Source organism: Seriola dumerili, unplaced genomic scaffold (genome assembly GCF_002260705.1).
Source record: "Seriola dumerili isolate Sdu_G_001 unplaced genomic scaffold, Sdu_1.0 BDQW01000052.1, whole genome shotgun sequence".
NCBI lineage: Eukaryota > Metazoa > Chordata > Actinopteri > Carangiformes > Carangidae > Seriola > Seriola dumerili.
In genome coordinates, this window is record NW_019174307.1 from 15106209 (window position 1) to 15133585 (window position 27377).

At 40.8% G+C, this 27377-nt stretch overlaps 4 protein-coding genes across 7 annotated transcripts; 2 read left to right on the top strand and 2 right to left on the bottom strand.

The window, feature by feature from the left end:
- Positions 1–38: 38 nt before the first annotated feature.
- On the top strand, positions 39–10101 carry tfdp1 (transcription factor Dp-1). Of its 4 annotated transcripts, none has more exons than XM_022740299.1 (12): positions 39–123; positions 2199–2285; positions 2501–2567; positions 2773–2894; positions 3603–3724; positions 3934–4099; positions 4264–4410; positions 4521–4589; positions 5167–5318; positions 7455–7621; positions 8706–8784; positions 8924–10101. In XM_022740299.1, exons 2-12 carry the CDS (start codon positions 2274–2276, stop codon positions 9060–9062), a joined length of 1242 nt encoding a protein of 413 aa, XP_022596020.1. In that variant the 5' UTR covers positions 39–123; positions 2199–2273; the 3' UTR covers positions 9063–10101. The 4 variants fall into 4 exon arrangements, with proteins under 4 accessions (XP_022596020.1, XP_022596022.1, XP_022596019.1 ...); XM_022740301.1 differs by lacking the exon at positions 39–123 and adding an exon at positions 435–522; XM_022740298.1 differs by lacking the exon at positions 39–123 and adding an exon at positions 1307–1380.
- Positions 10102–11968: 1867 nt separating this feature from the next.
- Positions 11969–16546, top strand: LOC111218234 (rhodopsin kinase-like). Its single transcript, XM_022740430.1, has 7 exons — positions 11969–12857; positions 13534–13661; positions 14443–14600; positions 14689–14772; positions 14895–15019; positions 15127–15328; positions 15484–16546. The coding sequence occupies exons 1-7, from the start codon at positions 12159–12161 to the stop codon at positions 15774–15776; spliced, it is 1689 nt and encodes a 562-aa protein (XP_022596151.1). The 5' UTR covers positions 11969–12158; the 3' UTR covers positions 15777–16546.
- A 226-nt stretch (positions 16547–16772) lies between these two features.
- Positions 16773–19161, bottom strand: LOC111218015 (protein-lysine methyltransferase METTL21C-like). Its single transcript, XM_022740098.1, has 4 exons — positions 19041–19161; positions 18787–18950; positions 18575–18692; positions 16773–17170 (listed from the first exon to the last, which is right to left on the bottom strand). The coding sequence occupies exons 1-4, from the start codon at positions 19159–19161 to the stop codon at positions 16773–16775; spliced, it is 801 nt and encodes a 266-aa protein (XP_022595819.1).
- Positions 19162–24040: 4879 nt separating this feature from the next.
- Positions 24041–27377, bottom strand: LOC111218668 (probable serine/threonine-protein kinase kinX). The gene is made up of 5 exons (XM_022741077.1): positions 26236–27377; positions 25309–25391; positions 25038–25178; positions 24747–24858; positions 24041–24361 (listed from the first exon to the last, which is right to left on the bottom strand). The coding sequence occupies exons 1-5, from the start codon at positions 27296–27298 to the stop codon at positions 24294–24296; spliced, it is 1467 nt and encodes a 488-aa protein (XP_022596798.1). The 5' UTR covers positions 27299–27377; the 3' UTR covers positions 24041–24293.

Sequence of the window (27377 nt, forward strand, 5' to 3'; positions counted from 1 at the left end):
ATCAGACACCTCTAAAGCGAGACACCGCCAAGATCAGATTGTGAGACGCGCTGCTGTAGCAAGGCTAACAGAAAGCGGATAGAAAGGGCTAACAAACAAATTGCTAACTTGCGAAGTGCACCGGTAAGCCACATTTATCGACTTGTGGCTCGCTACCAAGCTGCCACAAACGAAAGTTCTTCAAGTTAAATATCTATTGGACTAATTATTATGGTTAAAATGTATTGAAAATATACTACTACCAAACAGAAAGCTAACCCCGGTAAATTTGCAGCTAAATCTACTTGTGTTGTCGATGACAGCTGTGGATTAGCTCGCCCGCTAGCTACTAGCTAGCGTAACGTCAGTTGGCTAACAAAGCGACGGTGGTCCGGGCTCTTCGTCCATAGTAGCGAGTTAGCTCGTTGCTAAAATAATCATTAAGCATTGTAAAGCGATGTAGTAGTGCTGTACTTTATGCTTTAACTTCAATATAACAAGTTGATAACTTACCGAATGTATCCAACACTAACGGAGACATTGGTGGGGGTCTTAATTTAATGTAACGGTTCATGGCGATTATGATCGAGTTACACTAACCTGTGCTGCGCAACGGTGCATTTATTTTTCCAGAGTTTATAGCGTTACAAACAGTCGTGTTCTGCAACGTCATGTAAACAACAGTTTAAAGGTCGACACCAGCAACGTTAATTTAAGCCAAGTTAGTCATGGAAACGTCGGTATTTTCATTATAGTTACATATTCAGGCTGGTTCGATAAGTAGTTGAATATTTGATGATAATAACAGAGAATTTGTGAGTTTATGAATGTAACTTTGGGACGAAGAAGTCACTGTTACTATGTTTGTTTCTGACTGAATGGGAGGTGAAAAGTATCTTGCAATAACAGTTCCATGACTGTCAGGAAGCCACAATATACTAATCATAAATAATCTAATTACCAGTAGCAGGCATTTCAGAAGTTGTGGCGAATTATTTTGAGTCACAGTTTTAAATGTATAACAACATTCACAGTCGGAATAAAACATATATTGTTTCTATTTGATTGTAAACTCCACGTATTTGCCTTTTTGTTCTGCGCTCCGTCTTTCTTCAATTGAAAACGATCACTTTTTATGCAGCTTCCCTAATCGAGTAACTGGCAGATCGTGGCATTACTTACTGTACATGGGCAAAAGACAAACTTGAGGGGAAAATAAACTCATAAGTTAAATACTCGACATCAATAAAATATTTTGTCCCTGGAATTAAGTGTAGAATTGTTGAAAAGTACTTCGGCATTACTTAGTTTGTTTCCTGTTTGGAAGGGATTTAGACCTCCTCTTCCTCCATTCTCAAATGCCAACAACAACAGCCGTCGAAGAAACAGGAGAGTGCACTCGTAAGTGCACAGAATCACTATTTTAACTTTATTCATCGTGCGACATGCACACACATTTCTTAAATGTTAACCCATACACAACTTTGCCAGGAATCTGCAGCACGGAACCAATAAATGCGAAATTATATGTGAATCCTTTCAAAACGTGCAGAAGCTAACAAGCTAGCTAACGCAAGTAATCTGAATGCAACGCTAACTGTTAGCAGTAACAGTTAGCTAGCTGCATTTAACAAAAGACTGTTCAGTATCGTGGTATGATATGTATGCTGTTGCAACTGTGTGGATCCGTAATATCTGTAACCACGTGGTGCTATCACTTAAGTCACATTAATAGTTTTGTGCTGGTGTGATAAAGTTAGCATGTTTTCGTGACCTGTAGCAGAAGTTCGACGATGCCTCTCCTCCGGACGTGCTCGGTACCTGAAGTAGGCCTTGTGCACACTTAGCTTAGTAAAAGTTGCGAGCATCGGGGGATGGTTTAATGTGGTTTTCTGCATAAACGGTGGATTCAGAAACAGCCCTCAAAGGTTCATATATTTGAGCTTGGTCTAAAATGTAAGAAATTTCCGTCAATTTTGTCTTGTAAGAAGAATACCCGGTAACTCAAGCTAACGTTAATGATGTAGCTTTGTACAGTGTGCTGGCAGAAAACAGTTCAAATGGGCCTTAGTTCAGTAACAAGTCTAGTTTAATTGCATATCAAAACCGCATCAATATAATATATTTAAACTCAGGAAATATTGTGATGTAATGTTTTTGCTGAAGTTGGTAACTAACCACTGTCATTATTTAATACTTTGCCTGCTTTCTGTCGTCAGGGGTCTGAAGAGTGAAGAATAGAAGTAAAATTTTCTTTTCAGCCTGAAGCTCAACTCTTCCGGTCCTTTGGGATCATGGCTAAAGATGTAAGTAATTATATGCTAGACAGTTGTGTAGTTTGTGTCACCTGGCAGTCACCATAGCTGATGTTACATGAGGGCATATCTGTAATGTTGCTATAACTTAAGATGTCCCCTATAACCTCATGTATGTTCTGCTGTACTCTTTTTGTTTAACTGGACTCATATAGCTTCCTCAATTTAGTGCATTTTGAATTGTATTAAGTTCTCCTCCTCCACAGGCTGGTCTGATTGAAACAAATGGAGAGCTGAAGGTTTTCATCGATCAGAATATGAGCCCCAGCAAAGGTACAAATTACTAGTAATTACCCCTAGAAATTGCATGCAGTAGTGCAGTAAATTCGTATGCAACATTCAGTATAGTTTGCCTGTCCCACAAGGAGATAATGTTTCTTCATGTGTAGGCCTATGTACTGGCAGCTGGACGATAGGGGGCAATGGAGTTTCAATCAAGAGCTCCACTCATATCTGGTCCTCTCATGTCTTCTTTTAGGTGTCCTATCTTTGGTTACTGTCCAGCCTACAGCTGCCCCTGTGGCCAAACAGCTACTACCCAAAACCCTAGGGCCATCCAATGTGAATGTTGCTGCACACATGCAACATGTGCCACACATGGTGAGTGATGCTCCACAAATGTCAGGCTTTTGTGTTTTCACAACCACATTTTTTGTTGAGTTTAGAGCTTCTCAATAGATATAAAAAGTTCAGCTTTCTAAATTATCAGGGTCCTGCAGATGTATTTGTGTATAGATGCACTTACTGGGTTTCTCTGCTGTGTCTTACTGTTGTGTAAGCCCCTCTATTATCATTGTGAGGTGACCGGGCTGAGGGTAGGTGGAGGCAGTTGATCCTAAGCTTATCAACTCTACAGTCAGCAGGATTACACCCATCATCCCATTATATACATGGAATGTATACATAACGGAAATCAGCTTAGATATCACCTTAGTGAAGGAATAGATCACCTATCTCTTAGATACCTCATTACTGTTAAGTGTGCAAATTTTAAGCAATTTCTATAATTGATCAGTGGCTATCTTCATGACTGATAATTGATTAGTCAAAAAAGATGTCTTAAATACCAAGATATTTGTTATTTCTGATACGATTGAGCCCATTCAAATTTTCTATCTAAATGTTATCTAATCCCCTCAGTAAAACTTTTTTTAAATGTACAGCTGGTGTTAAGTACACCCTCATCGAAACTCAAGATTTCAATACACTGAATTTTGGAGAACTCTTTTTATGTGGACAGCCTTACAAGATTACTCCAAATGCTGAGTGTTAACATTTTGTTTTGTTCCCTTGTCCTCTCTTTTGCAGGTGATTGGAACACCTCAGAGGCCCACAGTATCAAATACCATTTTGGTAAACAGTCCACATACACCAAGTTCACAGTTCCTTGCTCAGAGTCAACCATCTGATGCATCTCCCTGGTCATCAGGGTAAGTCTTCAAAAAGTCTCTTAAGTTTTTCTCATTTCCTCTCACAGTTCCTCACACATTTAAGTTTATAGATTTGGGACATTGTAGAGCTCTTTGGAGATTAGATTAAGTGGTTTTAGTATGTGTCAGGTCTGTTATGTCATATGAATAAAGTAAAGAGATATATATGCCATAATCATGTTTGTGTGGGGGATCTGTTCTGTCCACAGAAAGCGTGGTAAGAAAGGGGAAAAGAATGGGAAGGGTTTGAGACATTTCTCAATGAAAGTCTGTGAGAAGGTGCAGAAGAAAGGAGTAACCACCTACAATGAAGTGGCAGATGAACTGGTTGCAGAATTTAGCTCTTCAGACAACCACATGTCACCCAATGACTCGGTGAGTTCTGCAGCTGCATGACATTTTCTCAGAATGATGCCAACCTAAATCATATACAGATATTTGAAGGGGGCTTATATAGTGCAAGACTTTTTTTTTTAAATTTTACCAATTTAGAGGTTTTTGTTAGTATTTTGAATCTTGTGTTTTTTTTTTCTTGCTAGCATGTGTATGACCAGAAGAACATTCGGCGGCGTGTGTACGATGCACTTAATGTGCTCATGGCCATGAACATTATCTCTAAAGAGAAAAAAGAAATCAAGTGGATTGGCCTGCCCACCAACTCAGCACAGGAGTGCCAAAACCTAGAGGTAGAAACACATAGCAAAGACCTTTCTTATATGAGCTTGTTTTGGGCATGTCTGCTCTCTATCACCATACATTGTCACTATTTATAATTTTTCCTTTATATTAACTGTAGGTGGAAAGACAAAGGCGGCTGGAGAGGATTAAGCAGAAACAATCACAGCTTCAGGAACTCATACTGCAGGTGGGAATGTATTGAATGCCTGTACTTGTGTGTTCAGGCGGATCTTCAGACTTAACCTCTGTAGCCATGATGCCAGTTCTGCTGCAGCTGATATGTACCACCGCAAATGTAACAATGGGTCAATGCTATTGCAGCTATAGAGATATGAAGTGGAGACCACAATAACTGAGATTGGCCTGGCTGCTTGTGTGTTTGTCTACATGTTTCTGATGCAGGGAAAGACTGTTCATTGTGAAGCAAACATTGAGCAAGTTAAATTATGTCACCTCCCTTCCTTCTCCTCAGGGCAGCTGTGAGATTAGATAGGGTGTATAATGAATGCACAGCAAAGCTTGATAATGTTCATCACATTCATTTTGTGTTATGGTGTTGCTACAGCAATTGGCGGGAGAAATTCTGTGCTGAACTACAAACCTTTGCTGGACTGCTCTAACAATGCTGGAGAATAGATCCAACTAAAGTGTGGCTGAAGAATGAAGCAGTTGTATCAAATGTATTGTTTTGAAATGTCAAATGTGGTATTAATCAAAAGCAAATGCTCTATGTAGCTACATCTTTCTCTGATCTTATTTTACAGCAAATAGCTTTTAAGAACCTGGTTCAGCGGAACAGACAGACAGAGCAGCAGGCAAACAGACCTCCACCTCCCAACTCCATCATCCACCTTCCCTTTATTATTGTCAACACCAGCAAGAAAACTGTCATCGACTGCAGCATCTCCAATGACAAGTATGTGCTTCATTTTCAACGCTGAAACAGCCAGTTGTCTGCTTTATAACAGCCGATATCAATTCAGTTTTGTTGTTGCACAGACCCAAGTCACAGATGAGGTGTATGACAGCTGATGTTGTGAAACCGTCTGCATACGTAGCAGTACAATATAACCTGGGGGAAAATGCGTTTTAAACTTTATTTTGGGGGCAAAGTCGCCAAACTTTTTAAGAACTTTTTTTTTATCAGATTTGACAGGTGATTCTGTATGTGCAGTTTCTATGTCCCGGTGACCATTGAAAGTGAGGTCATGGCTCTCCCCCTATATTTAGATAGGGGCCTGTTCTTGTTAGCCAGTAATAACTGCCCAAAGGTGTTGCCAAGATGGCTGCCGAGTGGCTAGACATACCTGTAATGACTTTGGTTATATCTAGTGTCTGTTTGGCTTGTATTAATTTATTTACTTGGTATAATTTATGATCTGCAAGTTAATGGTTCTCCATCCCTTGATATCTAAGCCATGAGTGTTTTGAAAATCTTGCCATGATGCCGTGTTTTGAAGGATGGTTGTCATAGTGAGCCTGATGAAGACAGATGCAGTTTCTTGAGATGATAACTCAACATTTCAATATGTAGCTGTTAAGAAGCTGACTCTGAAGACGCAAATATGAGACTATTATATTAGTTGAGGCTAATATTGGATAAAATATGTCCACCTTTTGATACAAGTAAACTATTAGCCAGCACTGTTTTAATTTGAAAAGGTAACTACAGATGGAACATAGATAGTCCAGTGACATGGAGTTAAGGTCCTATCCTGCTCCCAGCCCTTCTAACCCTGTTCCATTTGTGCAAATGAATGCTGTTTAAGGTTGGGTGTAACGGATATAAATGCACCCCACCCTTCAGTGCTCATTCAGAAGCTCTGCTCCTCAAATTCAATGAAGTGAATTGCCAAGGTAACAATGCAGTGGTGGAATCCAACGCATCTTATATGGATTTGGGGCACGGACCAGTCCCACGGATAAATCAAGGGCTGAATTATGTTCCCGGTCTGACCGTGCAGTCTCCACCGCTTGAAAGCCTCACTGATGACAACGCGGTTCTTCACCCTTGTCTGATCATAGCACTCATTTTTCAGCCTTTGTTCTTCCTCTTTAGCTATTCCTCAGCCATCTTTCCTTCTTGATAATACAATTATGTTGTGGAGTATGTACTGTGTTGCGCCGCCACTGGTACACATTCCTTCCATGCGCTCGCCTTAGCACTGCAATCTCTTGTCTGGTGTCCCAATCCATCCCATTCAATTCCACATGGTCTGGTGGCAATGGAAGGGTGGACTGCTCCTTCTCGTTTCCCCGGTAATCTTTAAATTGGCACATGCCACTCTCCACTCTTCTTGTCGTCTTTTCCTTTCCTGTACAAAAGAACGAATGCACCCTGTGGCTGATTGGTTGGACTTGTGTTGTGTTACTCAGTTCTGAGCCACTTTATCTCCCATTTATAGAGCCAGAGCTGTGTAGGAATGCTAGATTTTTTTCAGTACGCACACATAGGGGACAGCTAGTGGACAATAAGGAGATATTCACTGAATTTGACAAAAAGTGTATTTCATTCAAATTGCTTACTCCAAATCTAAAGAACACATACAAAATAAGCTGCCAAAAGCTAGGTAATGATGCACTGCAACAATCAGTGAGAATTTCTCAGTCCTATTATTGCCTCTGAAATTTTTGTAGGACATTAGAAGATGCATTTATTTTTATTCATGTATATGTCCATTTATTTGAACATAACTTCTAAACATAACTTTAAAATGTATCAGGTTTAAAATGTTTGAGGTTGAATCCAACTACTCCCACATACTTGTCCTGACGTTTCTTGGTGTCTAGCTGCAATTTGATAGCAGTTGCATTATTTTATAGCTTGTTCTGTGAGAGCTTAAGAACAAATATGTGTATGTTGTTTCACGTTATTGCAACCCTCCTGCACTATCTGCTCTGTGATGGATTTAATTTGAAGTTTAAATCTGGCCAACACAAAATTACATTGACAAAGTGCACTGCACAGTGAACAAAATGAGGTGTATTGCATTTGCAGTATTTACCATCTATGAAATATATACATTTTAACATTCCTCTTTCTTATTTGCAGGTTCGAGTATTTGTTCAATTTCGACAGCATGTTTGAGATCCACGATGACATTGAGGTGCTGAAACGTATGGGCATGGCCTGTGGTTTGGAGGTGGGAAAGTGTTCTCCAGAAGATCTGAAGGTTGCACGTAACCTGGTGCCCAAAGCTCTGGAGCCTTACGTCATAGGTCAGTGCCACAGCTCCTGTTGTAACTCGAGCTTATTTTGATGTTGATGTTATGTCCTGTAAAGTTACTGAAATGTTAAACCAAACAATTACACACCTAACTGTTCCAGCTTCACATTGATAACCTTTCATTGGTGACCTACTGGAAACCTGTTATTGTAAAGCACCTACAGGAAGTGCTACTTAGAAACTAGCAGAACTATGTTAAAAAATGGTGTAGGACATTTTCCAGAGCTATTCTTGTAAGCTCATCAGATTTAAAGATGGCAACAACAAAAAAATAGTGAAAGAAGCAGCAGCATTATTAATGAGAAACTGGTTTGATAAAGATGTATCCCAGTTTCGGTCCCTGTGCCATTCCTTTTGTTTTGAAAACCACCTTTGATGTATCCGTGACAGTGGTTGCTTAAGATACAGCAGGTGTTGTGGAAATTTGTCATATGTGTGAATGCTGTGAAATTAAATCATCTCCAAAGCAAATCCTGATACTCACCCAATTTGGTGATTTATTTTAATGAAAAGAAAATTCTTCTGAACCCGTCAAGATAAATGGTTTTCAAGAGAGTTTGAAGTGATGATTTTTATGCCTCTGTGCCTGTATGCCATTGTATTAAGCTCAGCTTGCTATTACTTCCATACAGTAGAGTCATGGTGTAGATATTTTTCAGTCACAAAGGAAAATGCTGCCTGTTTTGATTTCAATAATTGTTTGGCTGACTGAAGTTTACTCCTGTTGATGTTTTTTGTGACCAAGGAAATCACATCACTAGGCAATGATATCAGGAGACATGAAAAAGAGAGGGATTGAAAGGCAAAACATTTTCATTTAATGAAAATGAGTGCGAGGTTCACCTGGGGACTGCAGTGATTAGCTGAAAAAGCGAGGCAGTGGTAGGTTAGGAAGTTGAGTATTTACCTGCGATGGATCCATATCTTTTGTATACCCTTTGTCTCCAAGATTACAGATGCAAATAAAAATTAAAGGCACACAGTCTCATAATTTGTCAGAAAAAAATCGTAGGTTGATAATATCAGGAATCATCAAGGTCGTATTTCTTCAAATAATGTATTTTCTCTTTTCCCAGAGATGGCAAAGGGTCCCATCAGTAACGTCTACATCACTGGAGGATCCTCAGCTAATGGAGCCCGTTACCCTGCGAGCAGGTGAGAGTCCTAATCTGTAATTCAACCAACAAATGTGACAGAAAGCACATGTTGTTATGCTCATCCCCCTGTGCTACCCACTCTCCACTATTGCCTTGTTTTCTAAATGAACAATAAAATCATCCTGCTCTTTTTATAGTGATGGCTGCACTGATGGCACCATGGCCTCCAGCTCGAATGACTCTCACTACAGCGGGTCTCGTGTGGAGACTCCGGTGTCGTACATGGGGGATGATGACGACGAGGACGAATACGATGAGAACGACGACGAAGACTAAACCTGTCTATGCCTCGCCGCTCCAACAAGCACAGCCCTTCAAACCACCTTCACCGTGGGAATTTAGTCCCCCTTTGTGTGTGCTTCTTCAACCTTTTCCCCCCCTGTTTCCCATGCCTGTATTTCTGTCTGGCTTTCTCAGGGGTGTAGATGAAAATTGAACAGAGGTGTATCTCGCACCCACCTTTTTCTGCTCCTGAATCACGTGCACCTGCACTACAGCTCTGGGGGAGGTGTCGTCCAAGGGAACTGTGGTCTGTGGCCCACCACCACACTCAAGTCTTTGTATGTCTAATCCACTCCTCAATAAGCCATCCCACTAAAAAACCCTCTGTAAAACCTACTGCTGTTGGAGAATGTATAATGTACTTGTTTGAATAGTTATTCCTATTATTTTGCAATTACATATGGCAGACATGATGATGATCAAAATGTTCCAAGGTGGCCAAAGTGTCTGCTTAACATGCTGTGTTAGTGCAACACCATGGATTCTGAATGGCCTATACAGTTGCCATGGCATCTCAGGATGGGGCTCCATCAGATGTGTTGATACTTTTTTGTTTTGTGTTCTGGGCAATAATTTGAAATAGTTTCTTATCCCCCATTGTGTTGGACTGGCTTCCTTCTGTTCTGTAGGCAGCTGCTTTCTGATCTTGTTTGCTAGTTATGTTTTTTTGTATTTCCGGAGTTGAGGAATTCTCCATCACCGCCCTGTTAACGCCTTGGTAGTGTTTACAAAATAATGGCACCAGCAAGGTAAGGACTTTCATAACCCAGGCTCCTGATAGGTAAATAAGCTTTGTTTGTTTAACTACGTATATGAATCCTACAACGATTGTAGCTTATAGTATCCTTTAGAGGCCAGTGGTAAAGATAGACCTTCAAAAATTGATGTAACAAAATGTGTGGTTGTGTAGGTCTTGATGTGCTCCTTCAAAGATCTCCCTTTTAAAACTGAGCAACACATGTACTGACTCTTCCAAATACCTTTTCTGTAATCTAATATAAGTTTGCAAATTAAATATAGATTGTTTTAATAAGTTTGTATCTATAATTGATGCAAGTTTATTGTTGCAACAAAAAGTTGACCTATTTGTGTCTGGCCAGGAACAAATTGTCTATTGCTCAAATTACAAACAAGTCAAACAGGCAACACTTAATACCTCAAAATATATATATTTATATTTTTCTTTACCATGTCAAAGATGAAGGCTTCTTGTAATCTGTATTCCTCAAACAACCCGTTGACAAAAATAAGTGGGAAAGGTGGGTTTGGGGAGGTGTCTGCTAGTCAGAGGAAAGCCTCAGGGAAACTGCATGCTCGAAGCTCAAGAACAGGATGGCTGTGAGGTGAGGACAACCAATTAAATGCTACCATAGTTTAATTTCTTTCTGCATTTTTCATATAGACGTGGATTTACAAGGGTCACCGCTGACATTGACATGTGCCTATTTTAATGAGGTGTGTCCAAATGTTTTTGACATGGAGAAGTGATAAGGGCCAAAATGTAGCACATGCTGCAGGCACTGGATAATGGAGGTTTTTCCAGTGTCTGCTGTTGTGGTCTTTGACTGATCCTGAAGTAGCAGGACATGTCGGTACAAGTCATTTTATCTCTTTGTTTCCTGTAAAAATCTCTTGCTAAAATTCATTGAAATACATTGTAAAGGATAAGTTTACATTTTTAATCACATAATTTATCTTAAAGAAACTCAGATCACTTTTACTTGCAGAGTGTATTTACAGGTGTTCGTGGAGAGTTGCTTGTAGCTCCAATTTCCAATTGAAATTGCCTCAAGTGACGGCAGTTGACTCTTATCAGTTGGAGCTGCAGACTACAACAAAAAGCAAACAGGAACAGTTAGCTGGAGCTCAACTCACCTCTGCTAGAGGTTAGATGCTCGAGGCTACATTAGCTGCCACTAGCATAACACTTGAATCTCTGACCAAACTTAGCATTGGAGTTGTATTGTAATGTAGGCACCAGGTTTTAATAGGGAAAAAGAATATATGGAATAATAAAGACAGCATCTCTGGTTCTGCTGCTTGATTTTTGATCTTTTTCTTTTTTCTTTTTCTTTTTTAAACTGTCTCTTGTGAGTGATGATGTTATAGGCAACAATACTGACATGCTCATGAACATTGAAAGTGGTATTGGTCACTGTAATCATTCATCCTGTCCATACTGGGTGTAACGTCTTGGAGTGATTTCAATGTGAGTGATGGGGGATGAAATTCAGTCATTCTGTGTTGAAATGCATTCAGAAGTTTAATTGAAGTTAACATGAGGCTTCAGTAGGCTTAAGATAGTCAGTTCAAGTGGGAATTCTCTAAGATTTGTTGTTTTTAAGCAGTGACTTGATATCAAAAGGGCTAAACTGTGGAAGACACTTGATTTTGTCAAACTCGGACTGCTGCAGTCTCATACTGGCTTGCATTGAATTTGCTTACGGCGAGCAGTAATCCTTTCAATGGACATACGGGCATATCAGAATAAAGACGTGAAAAAAATTGAACCTATCCTTTAAGATTTCCTGCTTTATAGAACATCTTCTTTTAATGAGAATTTAATTTAAAAATACAACCACCATTTGGTATATTGTAAATGGAAAAAAAAAACATAATTCCAATCACAAACATAACTGCTTTTCCAAGTCTTAACTTCTAACATGCACAAACGACATGATAAAGTCTACATGAGTGACCCGCTGTTGCAGTAATTGTGAATTTCCATGTGGTTGGTGACACTCCAGCTGCATATGTTGCCGTGTTGTTCTGTTCCAGCATGTGCTCGCACACTTTGTCTGGGGCATTAGGGTGTTAATGGATTACCGAAAGGTGTTGACTCAGGTATGTGTGTGTGAATGAGGGTGGTACAGGGCTCAAAGTGTGCTGGGATCTAGTTCAGACAACAGTCTCCACTCCCCATTAGTCTCTCATGCGCCCTCTGCCACTCTTCTGCGACCTGTTTCGTTTTTTCTCAGCCTTGCTTCATCCTTTCGCTGCCTCACCCCTGCACATTAGTTAGCAGTGTTTATCCAGTTTTCTCTTGCAATGTCTCCTCTCTGCGTCGCCTAACAGTCACCTACCCTCAACATGGATATTGGAGGACTGACCACAGTGGTAGCAAATTCTGCTTACATCAATGCCCGTGGAAGCATCGATGGCTCTAATGCTGCAGCGGCCCGGGATAAGAAGTACCATTCTCGCCTCAAACTGCCCCACATCACCGTGTGCGAGGGCCTGGTGGACACCCTGGATTTGACCTTTGACTCAATCTGCGTGGAACAGCCTCTTGGCAAACGCCTCTTTAGGGAATTCTTGAATTCAAATCAAGAGTATCATGGGGCTTGCCGTTTGTGGAAAGACATCGAGGACTACGACCTGGCGGAGGATTCTGACAGGGCAAAGAAGGCCTCAAAGATTGTCCAGCGTTACATGGACCCCTCTGCCAAACACTACTGCCCGTTCCTGTCTGAGGAAATCATAGCTAAGGTGAAGGAAAACCAGGAGGCTGTAGGGGATGATTTGTTTGCCACAGCATTGACCACAACGTTGGACTATCTGCGGGAGGCCCCTTACACTTTCTACCTGGAGAGCTTGTACCTAAAGAGGTTCCTGCAGTGGAAGTGGCTTGAGATGCAGCCCATGGATGCAGACTGGTTCCTAGACTTCCGTGTGCTGGGGAAAGGTGGGTTTGGGGAGGTGTCGGCCTGTCAGATGAAAGCCACAGGGAAACTTTATGCCTGTAAGAAACTCAACAAGAAGAGGCTGAAGAAGAGGAAAGGATATGAGGTGAGAGAACAAATGTCACTTTTGATAAGATGCTCCTTTACTCACTTTTACATTAGGCCAGCATAGTTTCTTTCTCAACAGCCCAAACATGTTGAACATGAATGCTCATTTAAGTTAATGAAATACATGCTGCAGGTTTTGGGCTTTTTATACTTTGAAATGCATTATATGCCTTTAGATGGTTAGAATATGAAATGTGGCCCTTATTGTGTTTCCTTGTTTCCTTGCATGAGTTTTAAAGGAAACTTTTTAAACTGATATTTTAGCATGTTGTGATTTGATTAATACAGGTGTTTTAGTGGCGTTATGGTCCAGAGAAAGTGCCCTGCACTGAGCAGGCTGCAGTGGTGCTAATCATCTTTGTCCCTGCCTCTGTCTCGTTTAGCTTTAGCCTGCAGTATTAAACACTGAGACAGGGATAGAGTGATTACTGGGAGCTTTAGTGAAAAGCTCTTCTGAATGGATCTCCTTGGCATAGTTATATCTTGCCCTTGACTTGTCTGAGGTCATTCTTTGAAATATACTTCAACATCTTTTCCAATCGGTGTGAACATGAAAACATACTGCATGTTTTTCTGCAACCCGTTGGAAGAAAAGTCCCTGCAGTTTTCTTTCTTTTAAAAAGGTCCCTTTTACATTATTTTTCAAAATTATCTTTCCTAACTTTCTCCTGTAGGGTGCGATGGTGGAGAAGAGGATTCTTGAGAAGGTTCACAGTCGCTTCATTGTGTCATTGGCGTACGCCTTCCAGACAAAGGACGAACTTTGTCTGGTCATGACCATCATGAATGGAGGAGACCTCAAGTAACTTCACATTCTGAAAAACTCTCAGATAAACTTATTGATAGAACAGTGGTTGCACTTATTCGTTGTCCTCTTTCCTCTATGCTGTTGTCTTTTTGGCAGCCTTCATAATTTGGCAGGTCCTCTGTTTCTGCTGTAACTTCATGTCAGAGGGATGTTGAAATATTCCCCAAAGTTAGCTGTGATACCCTCCGGAAATATATTTAACAATCAGGCAAATGTGCCACCGAGTGGTAGCTCCAAATTACAGAGTCATCACATTGGGATGGATTAAATGTAATGTCTGTCAATGCGCATGTCTGTAGACAGGCACATGGGTGCAGTTACACACGTGTGGTGGAGACAGCACGAGAATTAGTTACAGTATCTTAATACCATTCAGAGAGTCAGTTGTTGAAGATACACTGGACTGCAGGCTTCATGCAAACGTTTATTCTCGGCAGGCATGGGGCCAGAAATTCATTTTGATGATGAGAATATCCCAGAGTGGTTCTTTATAAAGCAGCAGTCACTTTAAGCTACATTATCAAAAAATACTGAACCCGTATAAGTGAGATTATTTGATTTTTTTTTTTTTTTTTTTTAAAACTGCTTTATAATCAAATTTTAATTTATGCACACTGTAGTTTGAAAACCGAGAGCATAATGACAGCTAACATGCAAAATGAGCAAAGCTCATGCAACATATTGGCAAGCTGTATATAAAACTGCAAATGAATGTAGATTACATACCTTTTGTACATGACAGAGTCAAAGCTCACCTGTTCCGTCTTCCCTGAAGGTACCACATCTACCTGGTGGATGAGAACAACCCAGGCTTTGAGGAGCCCAGAGCCTGTTTTTACATTGCTCAGATTATCCAGGGCTTGGAGCACCTCCACCAGAAAAGAATTATCTACAGAGATCTCAAACCAGAGAATGTGCTACTAGATAATGATGGTAATAATTTCTAGTCAAACACAGAGAAATTTGCCCTCATCTAAGTGCGATTAATGGCTGACGAAGATGTCTGTCTGATGTTGAACAGGAAATGTGCGTATATCTGACCTGGGTCTTGCTGTGGAGCTAAAAGAAGGAAAAACACTGACCAAAGGATATGCTGGGACACCAGGTGGGTCTCATCCGCAGCTACCAAACAATGAATAAGCAATGTCATATTATTATTATATAGGTGTAATCTTACTGTTGAATCACTTTTTTTTTTAACCATCGTTTTCACTTTGGTTCTTGCAGGGTACATGGCTCCGGAGATGCTGAAAGGAGAAAAATATGACAGCTCGGTTGACTATTTCACTCTGGGGGTGACACTGTTTGAGTTCATGGAGGCTAAGAACCCATTCAGAAACAGGGGGGAGAAAGTTAGTCACTTTTTTATTGAACCATGAGATTTATTTACCTTGTGCACAAAAATGGCCGACTGCGATGTAAATGAGAGGATGAGAGGTTTAATCTGTCTGCTCTTCAGGTTGAACGAGAGGAGATGAAAGAGCGCATGCTGACGCGGGTGGTGACCTATTCAGACAATTTCAGTGAGCACGCAAAGTCGCTCTGTGATGGGCTGCTGGCCAAAGAGGTTGATCAGAGGATGGGTTTTAAGAACGGATGCTGTGATGAAATCAGAGCGCACCCATTTTTCAGTGACATCAACTGGAGGAAACTGAATGCAGGTACTATCTATTTCCTTTACTTTCTTGTCTTGTTCAGGCGTAAAATATTTGTTTTAACAAAATAAATCCATTTCCAATTTCTTCAAACCCTGGAAATGTTTTCCTTCCTCCGACAGTTTGATGTTATTTTTAACTTCCATGTCTCACCTCTTCAGGTATCCTACCTCCTCCTTTTGTCCCTGACCCTAAAAGGGTGTATGCTAAAAGTCTGGATGACGTTGGAGCTTTCTCATCAGTGAAGGGCGTAACCTTGGAGGATCCCGATAAGACCTTTTTTGATGAGTTTTCCTCTGGCAACATTCCCATCCCTTGGCAAGAGGAGATGATCGAGCTGGGTATTTATGGAGAACTCAACGTTTGGGGTCCTGAAGGCAGCATCCCAAACGACCTCCGCAGGGAGTCTATACTAGAGCAGCCAGCCAAGTCATCAACCTGCTGCATATCGTAGAGTCACAGAAACACAGCAGTTATACAGTGTACAGACTCAAATACTCAGGACAGACACAAGTCTCTTCTGAACTTTCCGATTGCAGAATTACAACAGTTTGCGACTCTAAACTTTCATTGATGGGCACAGGAGACAGCAAGAACAGAACAGAGGTGGATTTCCAATCTGGAATGGACTTAACCATTGACTTAGTATTGAAAAGTGAAAATTCTTGACATTATATCCTCACTGGTCCCTACCGTCCGTCCCTCACACTCTCTCTTAATGTGTGCATTTGCTACATTATTATAAAGCTTTTAGTTTTAAAATGCATTTTTAAAATCAAATTTTTGAGCAGGGATGTAGTTATGTGGTACCTTTGGTGCTAAGTGACAGTCACATGTTGAACATGTAAGATCTTTTATTTCCCTCTATTGCATACGTGCTCCTGTAGGTGCTTTTATTTTCTTAGTTTTTACTCATTAACAGCTATAGAAAACTGATTACCAAAAGCTATGGCACCAGAAATGCAAAGTTTGATGCTTCTGGAGCACATTTTCTGTGTTTGTTTCATGGTTAATAAGTGACTCTTTGCACTAAACAGCAGAGCACCTTTGATAAAGGTTTATGTAGATTAGTTATCAAGAGACAAATTTGAATATAGGAGAAATGTTTACAGTAAATCAATTTATTTTTAAAAACATATTGTTGAACAAAAGTTGAATAAAGTCAGAAATAAATGTATGATAAAGTACTGGCAAATAAAATAGCTTATTAAAGTGGAAATTTGAGTGAGAAACTTCATTTCTGCTTTCTGCGTGACAACAATTATTAGCACTGTCCAGGAATGTCGTGTAAACACAGATCAAGACCAGACTTTCTCTATAATGATTTGAATTGGTGAGAGGACAAGGAATTTCTTGTTTTCTTGAATGCTAAATGTCTCTTCTCTCACATCTTCAAAACCTTAAATTTTTCCAAACCCCCCCAATCCCCTCCCCTCCTGAAGCTCCTCTGTCACTCCTTTGCTGTGGCCTCGTATATCCTCACGTCCTGCTGGGGGAGCTCAGTGAGCAGCGTGGTGTTAAAGCTGCTCTTAAAGCGCTCTGTGAACTTCACGTCTGACTGGAACCGGATCTTGTTGGCCCACAGCAGCGTCGTTTGACTTCCTGGTCGGCAAAAGTGACGCATGGTTTCCAGCAGTTCCTCGAGACAGTCGTGGTGATAGACTACATCAGCTGCGAGCACGTAGTCGTAGTGGTAGGACGGGTAGGGAAAGTCTCGCTCCAGCTCCTGACCCCAGGATAGGGCGGCCACCTGAGGGGTGTAGCGGGAGCGGCCCTTGGTGTTTCGCAGAAGGTTAAAGGTCAGATTAGACAAGATGTCTGGCAGGTCAGTAGCTGTCACCCAAGCCCCTGGAAAAGAGTACAGAAAAACAAAGCAGCTGAAGTACAGGTAGGAAGACCCATAGACAGAAACTGTGAAAGGACTACACCAACTTTTTTTGTGACTGTCGTCCTCGACATGTCATGTTCCTGCATTATGATCAACATGGGCACAGTAATTTTTATTTAATTATTTTCACTAACACCTTCCTGCTGCTGTAAATACTCGTTAGCCAACAAAATGTGTATTAATCCGCACCTGAAAATAGTCCCCAACAAATGCATTGTTTGCTCCTGTTTAAGTAATGTTTGCTAAAAGCTACAGTGCTCAGCTGTTTTAGGAAAATACTTAGCCTTTTTTTACTTTTAGAAATTACACAATATATTAGTTAAACTAAATGTGTAATTTATATACAGTATATTATAATACAGTATTTTAATAAATTACAGGGGGAGGGCAAAAAAATTAAGAAAACATGACCATTTAACAGCTATAAAGCTGCTTGATTTTAGGATTTGTTTAACAGATTCATGCTGTATTTTGTAATCATTTGTTTTTTGCTTTTCAGAAGTGTTGAATCATACAGACCATACAAAAAATGAAAACATAACAAGTGTGGGTTACTAAAAAGTTTGCTGCCTCAAGTGTGGACTCATGTCATGAATTTGATGCTAAAAAATTTCCACCAGTTCGACCTTGATCATATCACGAATAATGCATGACCTCACTTGGACCTTGAAACCCTCGGCAGGACCGGCCGCATATTTATAGACAGAGAAGACATTCAGTGTTTAAAGTCTAGGTCTGTTTGGAGGGTCAGTATTGGTTATGTTGAAGTGCTTGTGAATTAATGGTGGTAAACCATGAGACTTCCTTAAATTGTCTGTTGATAGATTTATGTGATGGGAAATAATTGAAAACGCATGTTTCTACTGCATGCATAATACAGGGGCCAAAGGATGACAGTACCAGTCCAATGATCACTGTGTTCATCCAGATATCTTTACAGTTTCTTTACAGTTAATGGCCTGTTTGCAATGCAAGAATTTTGGCGTGGGTGGATTGTCGTGGTCTTCAGACAATGAATCCCAGTTGTTTTAGTGACCCCATGATGTTTCCTCGACTCCCACCACCAGGCCGTAATGTTACTTTTGCACAAAAGATGAACAGATATCTTTATATTTATGCACCAGAGGAAATAAACTCTTTATGGCTTTTCCCTCTAGCATCACAATCAAAAAAGTACCACAATATGTCCTAAAGAAGAAATAGAAAAAAGCATCTTCAATAAAAAATGTCATGATTTATACCAATCTGATTATCAAATTGATATAATTAACTATAATTGTTGGCATTTGAAATGTTGAACAATGTGATAGTTTCATACATACACTACATACTGTGTAAACTGCAAATGGGCTTCATAGACTTACCGAGCAGACTTGCCACTATGGAGAGTAAACCGGTCCCAGCTCCAATCTCCAGCACGGCTTTGTCCATCAGCTTCACTTGCTGCTGGTTATTCTCCAAAAACTGGCACAAAGCTACGGCCTGCAGAACAAAGTGTCATTGTTACATCAGTAACAACCAAGTCAGCGGATGACGATGATGATGTACAATAACACGGCATCATGGCAGGGCGTACCCCAGGCCAGATCAGAGCACCATAACTATCTATGGACTCGCGGATGCTGATGTTATGACCAGCAAAATAAAAAGACTCCTTTCCCAGCGCGTAGTAAACACTCGGCTCCCAGATGTTCCTCCGGTCCAAAGCCTCCCCGGCCATCACGTTTTGGTCTGTTAGTGCTGTAAAGCAGGAAGAAGTAGGTTACAGTTCTGCAGACCTACCTTGAAAATCTACTTTTGAAATGATTCATCTGTTCAATCCAAATTTACCTTCATCTGTGGTTTCCTGCTTCACCTGTAGTTTCCCATCCTGGGTCTTGTCATTCGCCTCCTTCTGTTTTCCAGGATTCTCCTGTTGGACTGATCGGCTGACTTTGGACGATCTCTCCATGAGCTCTGAACGCTGTTGAAAAGAGGTTTTGATAAACTATTTGTTGTGGCGTGAGTGCCACTACGGTGTAGCTACATTTCATGCTTTGGACTATGTTTAAGAGACCTTCGGTTCTTCAGACACGCCTCAGATCAGCTTGTCGTCACAGTGCATTGTTTTTAGCCATACCAGCGGCATTGATTCTAGGAATGGCGATGTCTGTCACTCCATCACTTTGGCCCTAAAATATCTCAACATCTCTTTGATGGATTGCCATGGATTTTTGTGCAGACATTCATGATCCCCAGAGGATGAACCCTAACGATTTTGGTAATCCCCTGACTATTCCTCTAGCGCCACCAGGAGGTCAAACATTTCACTTACCTTGTGAAATATCTCAACACCTACTGGATGGATTGGCACAACATTTTGTACAGACATCCTCTATATATTTCCTACATATCATCTCCTTTGTTGGGAAAATCTTATTGCAATTCACAATACCTCTCTAATATACCCAATTCTTACCTCCCCCATTTAACACATTCATATTTCAGAAAAATGTTGAAGACAGATTAACTATGGGTTAGAAAGGAGGAAAACACCCTTTAGCCAGACAGCCTTTACAATAAGAGCTTTCCATCTCTGGAACATCCTTCCATTTTTCCATTGCACGTAATCTTAAACCGGAGCAGCTTTCTGTTTGTGTTTCCTATTGTTTCTCCTCTGGTTTAACCTTTGTCGTCTGTAATGAAAGGTGATTTGTCTGACCAGATGAATCATCCTACTGACTTTGGTGATTCTCTGTCTTCTGCTCTAGTGCCACCATGAGGTTGACATTTGTGGTTTGGGGTGAAATATCTCAACACATCATCTTGGACTTTTCATTTTGTGCCACCAAACACCTGCAAAACTATGGACATTCCCATCTGCCTCAGCAGAACTTGTTTAGTGCTAATTAGCAAATGTTAGCATGCTATAACATGATAAATACATCTAGAAGATGTATCTTACATCTTACAAGATGGTGAACATGGCGAGCATTGTCAGTGTGAACATTCAAAAACATTTGGCTCTAAACACCTAGCTCTCTAAAATGATCAGTTTATTTTAAAATTGATTTTACACCCATACAATATATTTGACAAGTACAAATCTGTGTTGAAATAATCTGTGTTTCATATTGAAATTGCGTTTCCTGGAATTTCATGTCAGCATGTCTTCACAGCTCTTCCAGTAGTTCGATTTTCATAAACATTTGGCCTGTTGCAGATTCTTTAGCGACGACCTGTGTTTATTTTTAGTGTGTTTTGTTTTTGTTGTGACCTATTTGAAGTTCAGTAAAAGTTGGAATGGATTCTGAACGGACTCGATTTAGTTCACTAGTCTCCTTGGCTGTCAGTGCACTGCTGCCTGGAGCCCAGAAACACAGCTGGTTAAACCCTGAGGTCGACAAGCTACATACAGGGATGCAGAGGATACATTGGGCTGCTCTTTATCTAAGATGCACATCACATTCAGCTCGACTTCCATGCAAATATGAAGGAGACAGTTTGACATGATTCAAAAAAACAGTCACGTGAAATCTGTGAATTTGATCAATGCAGTCATTCAATCATTTTGATCTTTTTTTCTTCTTCTTTTTCTTATTTACCGAGAAGGTCAAAAACCAAAAAAAAAAAAAAAGTCTTTAAATATGTTGCTCATGCGAATGTGTGAAACCTACCTGTCTGAATCTGTGGCCTCTTATCTCTCTTTTCTTGTTGCGTGTGCACTTCTCTCCGCTGTGTTCTTGTGTTTATAGAAGCAGCATCATCTATGACACACCCCTGAGCGAGGCGGTGGTCTCAGGGGTCTCTGACAGCCAGATCTGAGAGACAGAAGCGAACAGACAAACAGATTTATAACGTCTGACAGAGACAGATGCATAAACCGGACCCCTCCAAGCACTCTAATGTCAAATCTTGTTGTCAGTTGTGTGTATTCTTTGCATCTTCCAGCATTTTGTTTACTCTGAAGATTTTTCACAACATCTGTGAGAAGCTTCTTATTATTCCCTCCTTTCATCCTTAATGAACCCGACATCTGGCTGCAGGAGTTCCAGGTAGGGACATGCAAACATTTGACAACAAAATGTATTCACACTGTGCACTGCGCCAGAATATTAGCATATTTATGTTTGTCCTGGGAGGGTTCTGGGCAGATCTGCATGAGGCCTGTCATGGACGTGTGAGACGGATGTGTGCCACCTGGCATGCTCCCCGGAAAATAGTGTTAATTTCTAATGCAGTGGAGTGGAGTAAACTGTTTACCAGGGCCTGACCTGTAGCAAACACTTCCACCATTTATACCTTTATCAAGCATTTATCTTCCACCCTCTTCATCCCCCTGACATGTGTCATCTATTATCCCACGTTATCCCCCCCCCCCCCCCCCTTGTACCTACTATGTTGTACATAAACACACTGTACTCAAGTCTGTCAGTCAACGACAGAATAAAACGTTCAGATGGACAACAAATACAGCAACACAGAGGTGAGCAGCAGCGGTTTAAACCCCAGTGAGAAACTGTGTCAACTTTAGAAAAGCCAGGGAATCATCATGGGAAAACTGGAACACTATTTTATGGGGCTCTGTGAACATGTTCAGGGTGGTGGGAGGGGCAGAACCTCCAAAACCTCTCCCCACAATATATCAGTGATAATATTATCAGTGCTAAACAGGGAAAACTTCTTTAATTGCATACCGGATTTCAGCATTACTATTTTATTTGGGATTTATGCCTTTGTTGAATAGCAACAGGAGAGGTGATAAGAAATGAAGGGAATAAATGCTTGCAATGTTTTATTAATGACACATTGTTACCAATGATCCCCCTGATCATTTTCACAATGTCCCTTAGTGTGACGAGAGACAAACAACAACATATGCCAACCCATTGGATCAGTATGTCAAAATTTGTACATCGAGGTGGATTTTACAGCTTAGACAGGTTTTATGAGTCCGTAAATTCATTTTCAAACATTTCAGGAAATGAGTGGAAGCTGATACTTAAAATGAAAACAAACATATATTTAAAAGAATGTTTATAGAATACATTCACAAATGGTCCAAAATACAAGATTTGTTGCAAACACACTGGTACTGCACCGAGCTGAAGGGATTTCTTCATAAAATTTGGATCTCGCACATTTGAGAAATTTTCTTTAGAGCATTTCAAACATTGTCATTTGTCCATACGACACTGCCGTGCTCACGGCCATAAACAGCACAGATGAATGAAGTAAACAGATTAGTGCTGGCATGTAGGTGTACTATAAAAGGCTGTGGTGTAAACAATTGTTAAGAGTCGGTTTTTTAGCCACCAGCAGAGTCCAGCCTTTAATGCAAACAACACAGCAGATTGTGGATACAGGGTAACAAGTGTTTGTAAGCTGGGCTGTAGGGCTTTAGGTGGGAGGATTCACAGCCTCAGTACACACACACACACACACACACACACACACACACACACACACACACACACACACACACACACACACACACACACACAGAGAGATCCCAGCAAACAACTGGTTGTACTGCATGAACCTAGAAAATGACTTGAAGTGACAGATGCAAGCAGCAACACTGAGTCACCCTCATCTAAACAGCAACACTAATAATCACTCAGTATGTAGAGTCAGAGTATTAGGGTATTTCCACTGCTCTGTTTCAGTTGTTAATAATGACTGATGAATGAGGTTTTGCATAGACTGTCTAGTTTTGCCAAAAATTATTCCAGTTTTTTTCTTTTTTTCTTACATTATTCATCAGTTTTGATGCGTGTACGCGTCTGGTGATGATGACTAACCAGATCGGATTATGCACAGAGTCTAAAAATATGATTTTGTAATGTACTCCGCAAAGCTGTTGGATATATCTCTCCAGTAAGAGATTGGAGATGCACATTCAACTGTGATCTCTTAAATCCAACAAAAGTCACTTTTCATGGTAGAGGAACAATGGAGAATCTGCATGTGCCACATGTGTCAAAGATTATATTTCTGTAAAAAAAAAAAAAAAAAGGTTTACACTGGGCTGTTGGTCACATCAATTAATGAGTTTGTGTGTGTTGGTGGTGGATGTATGTATATGTGGAACAGTTAGCAATTAAAATAGAAGGATAAAGAGCTGCCAGTCATCACCTTACAGTTGGTAATCCTCACCTCCACATCCAAAGGTCAGGAAAAGGTTGTGTAGGCCAGTGGAAAATGAGTCACAGTCACACACAGCAACATGTGAGCCCGGGCAGGCTTTACAGTAGCCGCATGTGCAGCATGAGTGTGTGAATACATCAGTTAGTGGGTGATAAGCTCCTGTAATTTTAAAGTGTAGGATTGGATTGGTGTTCGATGGGTCTAGATGGCATAGAACATAAACATACAGTGTGTATCCAGCCAGCAATGTTGCAGACAGTGAACCTGAAATCGAAAATCTGAGTGTGGACAGCTTTTGCTGCCATGACAGCTTTTTGGCATCAGAACAGATCTGTCTCTTGGACACAGAGACTGTTTCCTGATCCTGTAATATAAACCAGAATTCCTGGACTCCATGGGTTTAGTGAGGATGTCGTGTCTGGGTCCTGGATGGGCTGGAGGTTTAGATACACCTGTCAGACTGATGGTTGTATCACTGTTTCCTGATAAACACTCCTCATCACCTAAACCTCAACAAGGCTCCACGCTGAGAGAGAAAGTAAAGCTTGAATTTATACACATGACATTATCAGGTGTGTTATAATGTGTGTATGGTGGGCTGAATGTATTTGAATGTACTCAAAAGTTTGCCATAATGTCTGCAGGTATACATTTAATTTAGCTTTTTTTCTTTAAAAAAAAAAAAAAACAATATACAGGAGTAATAATCACAACAAGCGCATGAATAAAATATCAGGTTTTCTTTTTTACCAATGAGTGTAATGTACAACATACTTAGAGGCCCTCTGATTTGATAGTAGTATTCCATAAATTGTGTTATGTTCCTTTAAGTTATTGTATGGTGTCAGTCCCTTTGCTTTACAAGATATGATTTTAAACTAAAAGAAAAAGCAACAATCTCTTCTTCACATCAGACAAAGAAGCAGAAGGAGGCGAGAGCTTGCTGTACGTTCACTAGACAGGGTGGGAGCAGATGAAAGTCAGAGGTTCCCAGCATGTGAAGTCATTGAATTTTCCATTTGCTGAAAGACAGACAAACCGATCAGAGAGTCGTTGGCAACAATGTTCAATAGTCATGTCTGGTAAAACATTAAAGGAAAAAGAATGATCTGTGTGCCCTCGGGTCACTTTACATGTAAACATTCTTCCTGTATTTATATGTATAAATAGTGAAACAATATTTTTCATGACCTTTAACTGTGCTATATTTTGATTGATAATTATTTGCAAATTTTTATTGGTGCCCATGTGCCTCATTTCAAGTCAGATTTAGATCTGAGTTTGTGCTGAAATGACACCAGTGTAAGGACAGTTTAAAAGTGCTTAAGAAACATGAATGCTTAGAAAGTTGGCGAAAGAAAACCAAACTGAAGCTCTGCAGAGGGATAACAACAAACTGACACCTACCAAATACCAGCAATTCCAGACAGTTCTCCACATCTTCTGTGTTATTGGGCTCCCCTGACAGCCAATCAGCATAGCCCCAGTGGGATCCATCCAACCAGATAAAGCGACCGGTCTGACAGAGATTAATGAGGTGCAATCAGACAGAGGAGTCATTTATTCTATTCATTCTCCAGATAAAAACACAACCATGAAACGAACCACTCTCACTGTGTGATTAATGAATGGTAAAATGATTATTTTGTATTTTCAGCAACAGATTTGACCACCCACTCCTGGGCTGAACATACTCACCTTCAAATATCGGATTCCTCCAATCCAGGTACGTGCGAGTCTCCTGTTTTGTGGCGGAATCATGTTCATCACTTCTCGGTGGATCTGTGAGCTTGTGATGGAGGCCAGGTGGCCACCAGGGAACTGTGACTGGCAGAAGAACTGAAAGGAATTATTGAGACAGTGACAGCGGGATTAGGCATATTATCAAGTGTGTGTCTGTCCTAAAGAAAACTCACTTTTTAAATAGTTTCTGAATCATCTTTCCAGATTGTGGAGAATGTGTAAATACCTCAGCATCTTCAGCCGTCTTTGGTCCTTCGAAGAACTGATAACGCTTCCCCTCAATTGTCACACTGGAAGAATAGCTCTGCCCTGTGGCAAGAAGGTGAAATTACAACATTTTCAATCATGCTGCTCATGAAAGGATAGACTCGCACCGTTTAAGTCTATTTCAAAACAAAACTAAGCATGCGCACATGAACTCAGAGACAGTTTCTTGTCCATATGAGGAGATCCCCTTGTAACACAATTCAAATGCAAGTGATGGGGTCAAAATCCATAATCCTCCTTCTGTGTAAAAATGCTTTTGTTAGTTCCTTCTTAATTTCATCAGAAACAATCTCAGTTTGACGAAATCAATTGATCAATCAATTTACAATATTTTTAGCACCAAATTTCCACTTTCTGTTACTCTGCCTCCACTGCTGCTCAGCGAGGAAACGTGGTTCAGAGAGAATTTGGTCCAGCTGAATATTAGAAGTTATTTTTATGTATAAAACACGAGAGCTCCAGACGTGAAGAGGGGGCGGGGCATCATGATCAAAAACACGATTCTGGGATTCAGTTTGCTTTGTCTGCTATATGACCCAAGGCGTTGATATATTGGATGTTTTCTTTTTGTTTTGTTTTACTTATCTGTATAGATTTCGCCTTTTCTTTAGCCTTTCTTCATATATGTCCTTATTTCAAAACTAAATAAATAATTTTTCTCCAAAAGAAGCAATTTTTACACAACTCTTTCTCTGGAATTGTGTTAGAAAGGGATCATTTACATATGAGCATGCGGGTGTTGTATTAAGAATTTTAAAATATGTGAACCTTTCGTTTAAAGTAAAGCCAGTTACACTATGTGTACACACCTGTGCATAATATTTCATTTACATGTTCCTTTGCTTGTCTTGTTTTAGTGATAATCTTCTCTCTACAGGGTTTTTACCTCCTTCTCTCATGAAAGCGTTCTCTTCTCTTTCAGGCACCACACCAGTCTGAGCGCCATCAAAAGAAGGACCGTCTCTCTCCAGGACTAACTCACTCAATGGTCCGTTCATCATTGAATAATCTGACCTCTCCGCTGTGCGAGAGTTTTGCTCCATCCCAATCTTGGCCTCTTCATTGGGGAATAAGTCTGAAGTTGAAATCTGCTGCCCCATAATGTCCAATGCTGGCCCTTCTTCCATGATAGCACCATCTGGTATGACCTCTTGATTTTGAAATGGCTCTTCCCCCATCTCAGGCTGCAGCTGCATAATTGGTTCTTCATCTGAAGCATAGTCCGTCCTCCTTATGTGCCCCTCCTCATCTGGCAGAGTTTCAGCGACAGGATCTTGACTGTTAAATGCTGCTATCAAAGACTTCTCCACCTCCGACAGCTCCGCATCGCTCCCTTCCTCTCCAAACAAGTTGTTGTCATCCAGCGGCTCCAACTCCATCGGCTCATCCACCGTTTCATATTGTCTCTCCATGTCAATGTGCCTCTCCTCATCCTGGTTCTCCTCAGGTTCCAACTCCATTTGAACATCTGGCACCACCTTAACCTCCGATTCCACCTTAAAGTCTGGGTCGACTTTGAATTCTGGCTCCATCTCAAGTTCTGCTATCAAGTTAGCCTCTGGTTCAGCCATAACATCTGGATTCAGATTTACTTCTGGCTCTGGCTCCACCTGAACTTGTGGCTCTGGTTTAACCTCTGGCTCTGCTTTCAGCTCCTGCTCCACCTGAACTTCTGGCTCCACCTTAACCTCTGGCTCTGCTTTCAGCTCCTGCTCCACCTTAACTTCTGGCTCCACCTTAACCTCTGGCTCTGCTTTCAGCTCCTGCTCCACCTGAACCTCTGGCTCCACCTTAACCTCTGGCTCTGCTTTCAGCTCCTGCTCCACCTTAACTTCTGGCTCCACCTTAACTTCTGGCTCTGCTTTAACCTCTTGCTCCACCTTAACTTCTGGCTCTGCTTTAACCTCTTGCTTCACCACACTCTGGCTCTGGCTCTGGCTCTCGTCCATGTCCTGTCTGGGCTGTGGTGCAGGATCCTCCACCTCCACATGACCCTGTACAGGAACCAGATCTCCCAGCAGAGGGCTC